Source organism: Bos indicus, chromosome 22 (assembly GCF_029378745.1).
Source record: "Bos indicus isolate NIAB-ARS_2022 breed Sahiwal x Tharparkar chromosome 22, NIAB-ARS_B.indTharparkar_mat_pri_1.0, whole genome shotgun sequence".
In the NCBI taxonomy this organism is placed as follows: Eukaryota; Metazoa; Chordata; class Mammalia; order Artiodactyla; family Bovidae; genus Bos; species Bos indicus.
This window is the reverse complement of record NC_091781.1, coordinates 32,415,281-32,425,154: the sequence shown is the minus strand read 5'-3', so window position 1 is coordinate 32,425,154 and position 9,874 is coordinate 32,415,281. Positions and strand designations below refer to the sequence as shown.

At 31.8% G+C, this 9,874-nt stretch overlaps 1 protein-coding gene across 1 annotated transcript in view; it reads right to left on the bottom strand.

Moving 5' to 3' along the window:
* Nucleotides 1-470: 470 nt before the first annotated feature.
* The window catches only part of TMF1 (TATA element modulatory factor 1), a 34,069-nt gene continuing 24,665 nt past the window's right edge, over nt 471-9,874 (bottom strand). Inside the window, exons 11-17 of the mRNA XM_019984623.2 lie at nt 7,288-7,480; nt 6,384-6,453; nt 6,063-6,155; nt 5,105-5,206; nt 4,677-4,829; nt 3,207-3,332; nt 471-2,662 (exon numbers count right to left, since the gene is read on the bottom strand). Coding sequence (XP_019840182.2) covers nt 2,519-2,662; nt 3,207-3,332; nt 4,677-4,829; nt 5,105-5,206; nt 6,063-6,155; nt 6,384-6,453; nt 7,288-7,480 — 881 coding nt within the window. The 3' untranslated portion in view covers nt 471-2,518. The remainder of the gene's footprint in view (nt 2,663-3,206; nt 3,333-4,676; nt 4,830-5,104; nt 5,207-6,062; nt 6,156-6,383; nt 6,454-7,287; nt 7,481-9,874) is intronic.

The window sequence follows — 9,874 nt, the reverse complement described above, 5'->3', positions numbered from 1 at the left end:
GAACAAAATTAGGGAAATTAGACTCAAATGAAAATGAAAAATTATGATACATTAGAACATACATGTACACATACTAAACAAAGAATAGTAAAACAAGATAAAGTATCTATAGTCATTTTCTATTTTTCTAGTGTCTATTTTCTATATATTATAAATCATATACTTTTAAATTATTTAAATTTTCAATTAATAAGTGCCAAATGAAGGATTATAAGAGAAAAATTTTCCTGAACTTTTCTTTTTACTTACTTAAACTACATGTTTCCCTAGGTCAGAAATTTCCCATATTTAGAATATCTTAAAAATCAAAGATTTGATGCATCCCCACATGCTACACACTATACAACTGGAAGTTCTCTAAAAAGAGGCAAAGAAAAAGAAAGAAATGGCACTCTCAATTTAGCTTCCCAAGAGTTAGAAGGATGCCCACAATCTGTGCTTACTTGTCTATATGGAAACGACAATGTTCATACCTTTTACTCTTTTTTTTAATATTCTTAACATTGTTATGATTTGTATTATCTATTTTCTTTCAAGAATGGAAACATCTGACTGCAAACTATTTTCTTATCTATTAAAATACAAATATTTTCTAGAATATGGATAGATAATTTTTAATGACAAACAGCAAAATACAGCAACCAATATCCAATAGGTATTCTGCCACTTAGTGGAGTTTTTCAAGAAAGCAATTGGTACAGTTTCTCAATTTATAGATGTATTGAAAAATCTAAACATATAATGAAACAAACTCAGTATAAATATCAGCTATTAATTTGTGGATAAAGAACAATATATGGTAATATACAGTCAAAGACTTAAATAGCTGCTGCCATTTTTAAATTAAACTAAAAACACCATAAAATTTTAAGTTGAATTGATTTTATTAATAAGGATTAAGAAAAGAGAATGTTTAATATTATAAAATTAAAAAGTAAAGCAATTTTATCTCAATCTTTTCTCCACTGAAGGTTTTTTTCCCCTCTTCATTAATGGATACCATAAAAGAACAATTTCATAATCCCTAAACTTCTGATTTCAAAAACTTGATAGAATTTTGCAAGTTGTATTTCCCGTATTTTCTAATTTTGTAAATTTCCTATTGCTATCAATTTTGTTATTCTGTCAACCCCTTAATATTAATAATAATTAAAAAAAAAGAAAAGCTATTTTACTGCTTTTTACTGCTAAAATATAGAAAATTAATGTCATGAATTTGGCTCACACTGACAGAATATTTATTAATGCTACAAATCAGAGATCCAATGACAGAAATACTGTCTTGAATCCAAAAAGAACAAAAATGAGGTCACTTGAATTGCCCTGAAAAGCATTCCACAATCTTCAGCATGGCTTACTTCTAGCTATACTCTAAAGTTCTAGTGTTTAAAATGTAACTAAAAACTAAGTCAGAGTTCTTATTTTCAAGTAAAGGCATCTAAATGACTTTAAGTAATAAAATCTATCAAAATATTTCACAAGTCTAAAACACAGCTGAGAAGGAATAGCTATTTTTTCAGCTATTAGTTTTTTATTTTAAAGGTCCAAGAAAAAAATTAAATGATAAACTGCAGAAAACTGCAAAATGTCAAATTTAACTCCTATAATTTCTCTATTTTGTTATGAATATTATTATGAATGTCAACATTTACTTTTAATGTGCCAAAAATAAGACTTTACAAAATGTGAACAATTAAAAAGAAAATTACATTAGTAATTTTATTTCTTTTGATTCGTTTTATAGGGTAGTAAAACAATACCTCTTCAAAAACCACTAAAATGTTAATGAAGTTATCACAAAATCTTTTAAAGTAGATTTTTCCACTATTCAATTATGCCTAGATAACTTTGAATAGCTACAACTTTCTCCAAATAGGTACCAAAGTTTGTACAGACTTAATTGTGAAATCTGACTGAAATAAAACTTGAGATCACAAAAATTTGTAAGTTTTAATTATTTACCTTTTAAACTTCAGAGACTTTTTTTAAAGAAAAAAAATTATTTCAAAACTTTAATAACTGCAGATTTAGTAATTTTTTTACTTGAAAACAATGTCCATTTTCATGAATCACAATTAAGATATATTGAAGATTTAAGTGCGAAAGATTTCAAAGTGTCAACGTTACTATAACTCTTTAAATGTTCTCAATATATACAAAAACATATAAATTATAGATACAATTAGTTATATATCTACAATACAACATATGAACCATTCTCCTTCTCTAACCATACTGATATGAGGATAAAGTAATAAATCTCTGTGCTATTCAAGGCAAAAAAAAAAAAAGACCTTTTAAAAAATAAATCTTTTAAAGAATAGTTTTAAAAATAAAGTTCAAATATTGCACAAAATAATTTAACTGGAAATATTACTATACACTATAAAAGAATTTTTTCAATTTTTTAACACTACAGTAAATTCCACCTTCTAATTCTATAAAAGAATTTATTGGATATCTGCACGTAGATATTAAATGTTTACATTCAGTTTGATGGGAATGTAATTTGCAGAAGTTAACTGAGCCTTTGTCTTAGAAGTTCATCTATTTGAGTCTTATACATATTTTTTACATCTTCAAGATCTAATCTAAGTTCTTCTGCCTCTTCTGCTTTTTCTCCATACATCTGCAGAATAGTGTTGTATCTTTGATCCAAATCCTATAAAATACAGAAAATCTTTAATATTTATTTATATTATCATAAATAAGCCACCAGTAAAGACACTACAATCTAAATAAAAGTATATAGTCATCTCTCGTAAAAATTAAACTTGCACTTTAGTCTGTTAGAATAAAAGACTAAAAAAAAAAAAAATACTAGACTAGATGGCTATTAATCTTAACCTATCTCTTCACTAAATCTACAATTCTCCCCATATGTAGCTTAATCTGTCTTTTCTCCCATTAATTTCAGCACATTTGATGCAATTTGAGTGTCTGGTTCCCTGTAGTTTAAGTATTATCTGGCATTTACCCCAAAAGATATTCTCATATATAGGTTAACAGCAATTGGCAATCCAAATATGCTAACTGTGAGGATACATTTAACAGTAATCAATAAAATATTACTCAGATCATGCAAAAGTTCAGGATTATTAAAGCCTTGGCCAAATGAAATCTAGTTATTTTCCTATGCTTGGACTAAACATGATTGTGAAAAACCACTGTGCATGTAACTAAAAATAAGAGTGAAGAATACTTACCCTTAGCTGCATTCGAAGTTTGGGTATCTCCTTCACTTTCTCTTCAAGTTCATCATTTTGATTTGTTAATTTAACTAGCTCTTCAGCCATTATGGAGCGTGTTTTTTCTAGATTGCCAATTTCTAGCTGAGGCACATTACCAGAGAGTGATTTAAATCAAAATATATCTTGTTTAATAATCCCACTAATATAAACATATATAATGTGCTGATTTTTAAGAAATAGATATGTGAATATATAACCAAGAACAAGCTCTTTCTTAAATAAAAGGAAACAGTGGCACAAAAAGGGTTTCAACTTTCCTCAGAGGTATATCATTCACAGAATTTAGATTTACTATGAGAGAGAAAGAACTAAAGAAAATTTAATAATCTGTTTGTAACATGCAACTCTATATTTTTCTCTAATCTAAGGAAATAGCAATATATTTGTTATTCTGTGGTTTAGTCCCTAGAATGTGTCCAACTCTTGCGACCCCATGGACCACAGCCTGCCAGGCTTCTCTGTCCATAAGATTCTCCAGGCAAGACTACTGGAGTGGGTTGCCATTTCCTTCTCCAGGGGATCTTCCCGACCCAGCGATCAAACCTGGGTCTCCTGTAGTGCAGGCACATTCTTTACCAACTGAGCTACCAGGGAAGCAAAAACTAACTTTAATGTAGTGCCAACTGTGTAGGTCATATTGGTAAGAACTTACCAATTACCAAAGAAGTTTGTTTGCACTCTCAAGCGTTACATAAGGCAACATAAACATAAAAGGTATTAAGATCATGCCGATCTATTTTCTTCCAATTCAAGGACATCCTCTTTAATAAGAGTTATATTTTCACCTAACTAAAATCATAAAATAAGAATAAGAAAGTTCTACTTTTGAGTGTATCAAGTTTAACAATGAAAACAGGTAAGTGAAATATTTTAACATTTCTCACCACATTAAGTTTATGAAAAGCAAGATGAGATAGGAGGATGTCCCACTCAAATTCTTTACTTTTTTGTATAGCAGGTTACAGTTCTAATCTCTCTCATCACCTTTGTTCTTTCCTCAGAGGGGGAGCTGGAGTAACTAATATACGAGGTGAATCTGGGAAGAATTAAATGGCTATGCTCAGCGCAGCAACTTAGCTTTTGTCATGTCTGGAAAAAGCTGCCTGCAAGGAGCTCTCTGCTTCTAGATGCCTCTAAGTCTTACTGAGGCAGGCTACCTATCACATGTGGGGAGGCCTACTCTAGCCTATCATTTTCTGTGACAGTCTCCCAAATTCTGGCACTCAGCAGACCCATCTGACTTTCATCCTTGGCTAAGTTCTCCAACCAGCCTTTATTGTTAATATACATGATTTATTTGGGGCTTCATAGGCCACTATCACTTTATTTCTCAATTTGCTCAAAAAGCAGGTAGAAATGAAGGATGCAACTTACTGGGCCTCAAAATTTCATTTCCTTGTATAGCACATTTCATTTTTATAATACCTGTAAATGAGAAATTTCTCCTTCCCTTAGCTTCAGCTGAGACTGTAGATTTTCAATAATGCTTGATCCCGCTCCCATCCTTACAGCATCATAAAGATTGCTTCCATTTGCTGACCCAGACATTGGTCCAAATGAGTGATCATGAGGCTCATCCTATGTTAATTAAAGAAAGTACATACAGTTATTCAACTACTATAGACTATGCACAAGGTACAAACAAAATAGTTAGGACAGTTCTTGCTTTAAATCGTCTACGATTTTCTTAAAGGCAGAAAATTTTCTCTTATTTCCTCAGTGCAATTAGCACTCCCTTACAAAAATGCAGATAAATTGTGCATAGAATGCCAAGGTCATGGTGAGAGCCAAACTACTATCCTGCACACTCTCATTATTCAACTTAAGAATGCATACAAAAAATAAAACATCACCTGAGACAGAAAAGATGTCTGTAGGCCTGCCATATCAACTCCACTTATTGAACTTGAACGTGATATTGTAGGAGTGCTAGAAACAGAAAACGGTTTCCGCTCCTTAGGGTGTAAAGAAAAAAAATTAAATTCAGATTAAAGGGTAAAATGGCAAATAAAAAAGCAAGAAACTTTCCTAGGATCAATGACAACAAAGATTCATTCTAATTTCCTCATAAAATGGTTACAGATATGATTTCTGAAGTCTTATCAAAAGCACAATTATTTAGTAATTTAAAAGTATAGAAAAACTTGATCAAATCATTACAAGACTCATTTATATTCTACAGTATAATTTGGTTTATGTTTTATGAAATGTGAATGTTTTTAACAGAGAAATTACATGAACTGTTTCATATTATATGACATACCACCAATTAAACATATTTCTCTAGAATAAGATTACCAAGATTTACAAACTGTAATGTTTCTGGCTTATCCATTTTATTTTTACTGTATTTTAGACCAAATAAATTCAGAAGGTAGTCTCAATGTACATATAGGTGGTTTTTACATATTATGCTAATTACTGAGTATACTCCCATCCTTTAAATACAGGAAACTCACTTTAGAAAAATTGCCTTCATTAACCAGAAACAAAGTGAACAAACCAGTTTCATTCCCAGGTGCCTATGGGCCAAATGAGGTGCATCAGTATCAGTGAGAGACCACAAAATAAAAAGGGACAAGACATTCCATAATTCATCTCCTAGAAATCACAGATCTCTTTGTATAAACTCAAGTCACTCTGGATCTACTCTGAGGAGAACACTGATTATACTACTAGAATTCATCACTCTACTGACTTTAGATGTTAAGAAATGGTATTTATAAAGTTTAGCTTGAATTACAAAACAATGACTAATCCCAACAGCTACTAACTGGTTACATCAAAAAAGAAAACAACAAAATTTAATACCTTTTCTTTTACTGCTTCTTGAGTGAAAATTGCTTTCTTCCTTTCTTGTTCAACTTTCATTTTCTCCATTTCTAACTGACTATTCAACAGTGTCTAATGGAGAGAGACAGTCAGGTTATTTCTGTGAAACCAAGTTATCATTAAGTCAATCTCCAAATTAGGAATATAATGTATACAGTCTTATTTGTTCTACTACTAAAGACCCAAGTACCAAAAGCAGAAACATCACCCATTTCATGTTGTCATTTCATTAACTTGCTACCATTCCCAACCATTCTCTAATGGAAGCTCTAAGAGGTAAGTGAACACTAATAGAAATACCTTTTCTTTCCTTGTCTCTTCAACTGTTCTTACATATTCATCCTTTAGGTTTTCTAATTCAACCTGGTACCTATTAAGCCAAAGGGAATTAAACAAAAAAAGATGATAGTACAGACTATTAAAAACATACTACTATATTACCTCCAGTTACATACTTAGTAGTCATTTTTATTATCAGCTTGATTTTCCAACTGTATTTTCCAGATTACCTGGGTTTTATTCAGAAGCTAAACTACCATGTCTGCGTATTTTTTGGTTCTTTGGGCTAAGATTTCATTTAAAAAGAGACTTCCTAAATAGAATTTTGAATACCACCATTTCATAACATTAGTATGTTCAGATTCTACAAAAGCATTACAGAGTTCTACAAAAATGTCTGCAGAAGTTCATACTCTTTACTTTATAAATCATTTTTCCCTGACTACTTTTTTTAAAAAGTAAAACTTCCAAAGAACTCACAGGATAAAACCCATCCTCACAGCCTTAATTAACTTCACACAGATAGACATTACAGCTTGTGATTTCCAAAGAGCCCAGACGTTTGTTTAGAAAGAGGAACAATGCTTAAACCCTTGTCATACACAAATAACTCCAGTGTGTGGTCTTCAACTACTTTGTGGTTACAGACTCCTTCAAAAAAATCTGATTAAAGCAATGAATCCTTTCCCTAGAAAATGCAAATACATTCAGAACATGCCACACATGTTCAAGAGACTATACAAGGTTCAGTGAATCCTACACCTAACTTGGTTCCACATCCTATTACTAATGACTCTGACTTTAAACACTACAAGTATGTATTTCCAGTTCTCAGTGCGATGAAGTTAAACACCAACAGCATATTTTTTAAGTGCTTTAAAATGTCAAGAAACTATCAAGAATAACACTCAAGAAACATGCTCACCTATTATTTTCATCCTCTAGTTTTCTTAGCCTATTTTTCTCTGATTCTAGCTGAGCCTGAAATCTACTATTTTCTTGTCTTAAGAGAGAATTCTGTGACTCCATGGAAGACATTTGAATTTTGTTAGCAAGAAGTTCTTCTGTGGCCGCACGTTCTCTCTCAACTGCTGCTGCCAACAAGGTCTGGGATTCACCTGATGGTAGGATAAGTAAGAAATTTCAATCATATATACATATATTCAAGAGGCCAAGATAATAATACCAAACAGATTCTGACTTCAAACTTCTAATGATGCAGATAGCCACACTTAAAACTATTTAAGTACTCACTGAGTAAGGCAGACCTGCCTACAGAGACAAATTTTAAAAATCTTAATTTATAGGTGCTTTACCATTTTTTTCACCAATATATTTTAATTTGAAAGTGGAGGCATGTATCAGCAGAGTAGTGAATCAACCAGTGCTGGATCAAAAAAACCTCAAACTAATCTTCACAACATATATGAAAATTAACTCAAATGGATTACATACTTAAAAGCAAAAGAAAATATAATGAGGGGAGGGGCAAAACAGGTGAAGGGGATTAAGAGGTACCAACTACCAAGTATAAAATAGGTAAGCTGCAAGGATGTAATGTACAGCACAGGGAATATAGCCAATATTTCATCAAACTTAATATGAAGTATCATCTATAAAAATGTCATATAAGAAATGAATCGCCAGTCCAGGTTTGATGTAGGATACAGGAAGCTTGGGGCTGGTGCACTGGGATGACCCAGAGGGATGGTATGGGGAGGGACGTGGGAGGGGGGTTCAGGATGGGGAACACGTGTACACCCGTGGCGGATGCATGTTGATGTATGGCAAAACCAATACAATATTGTAAAGTAAATAATAATAATAGATAAATAAAAATTTTTTAAAATAAAAGTGTCAAATTACTACTGTACACCCGAAACTAATAGAATACTGTAAGTCAACCATACTTCAACTTTTTAAAAAATCATAAAATTTTTAGGAAAAAAATCAAAGAAATCTTCAGGATCCAAGGATAGGTAAAGAGTACTTTGGTTTAACACAAAACTATGAGCCATAAAGAGAAAAACTGATAAATCAGACTTCCTCAAAATTTTAAACTTTTGCTTAATGTGAAAAAAATGAAAAGACAAGCTACATACTTGGAGGAAATAAATACAAACCATATTATCTAAGACTAGTATCTAGATTACATAAAGAAGTCTCAAAACTCACTAATTAAAGTATAAATGGTCCAATTAGAAAACGGGCAACAGACACAGTTTACTGAAGAGGATGTACTAATGGAAAATGAGCATATAAAATGACATAAAATGTCATTCAACATCTTTCACAAGGAAAATGCAAATTAAAATCATAATAAGACATCACTACACCCCTGTCTGAATGACTAAAAGAAAAAATAGGGGCAAACACCAAAAGAAAATGCTGGCAAGGATGTAAAGAAACTAGATTACTCTCATAGACAAAGCCACTTTGGAAAATAGTTGGCATTTGCTTAAAGAACTAGGCACACAACTAGACGTACAACCCAGCAATTAGACACGTGGGCATATATCCAGAGAAATGAAATCTTAAGTTCACACTAAAAGCTGTACACAAATGTTCATTACAGCTTGATCTGCACAGACAAAATCTAGATACAGCCCAGACATCCTTTGTTAGGTAGATGGTCAAATAAGATATGCTACATATAAACACAGAAAAAATACTCACCAGTAAAGACTAAATCTCTAATATATATAAGAATTTGCATGAATCTTCAGGGAATTATACTAAGCAAAAAAAGCCCATTCCCAAAAATGTCACATATTATACAATTCTATTTATATAACATTTTGAAATTCCAAAAGTTTAGAAATAGAGGATTAGTGATTGCCATAGATTTGGGACTGGAAAGGAAGGCCAAGAGGGTGGTAGTATAGTTTTAAAGGGCAAAATGAGGGGTCTTTGTGGTGTTAGAACTATTCAATATCTTGACTGTAGTGACAGATACATGAACCTACACGTGGTCAACTTGTATAAAACTTAATACACACACAGACATAAACACACATATATAGACAAGTGAGTACCAGTAAAACTGGGCAAATTAGAATAAAATCAGAAGGTTGTTTCAATGTCAATATCTTGGTTGTGATATTCTACTACAATCTTGCAAAACATTAACATTTGAGTATTGGGGAAAGTGTGCAAGGGGCCATTCCATATCACTTATGCATATGTTATAACTGTATACGAATCTAGTTATCTCAATTGAAATTTTCAAAAAAATAGTGGATAAAATTTTGAGATTTAACCAAGGCTAGAATTTTCATAATTTTCCCCACTAAAATAGACCCAGTCATATCTCTGTTTTACATTATATATTCTTTTCAATACTGTATCTATGCTTTTATAGCATTATAAAGAATGTTTGTCCCATGGCTTTGCCTACACTGTAGCACAACACCATACATCCCCGAGAGTGTGTAGGCTCCAGTTTAAAAGCCACAGAAATACCTGCTTCTAGCTTCAATTTTCAACCTAAAATTTGTATCTAGAAATTAAAC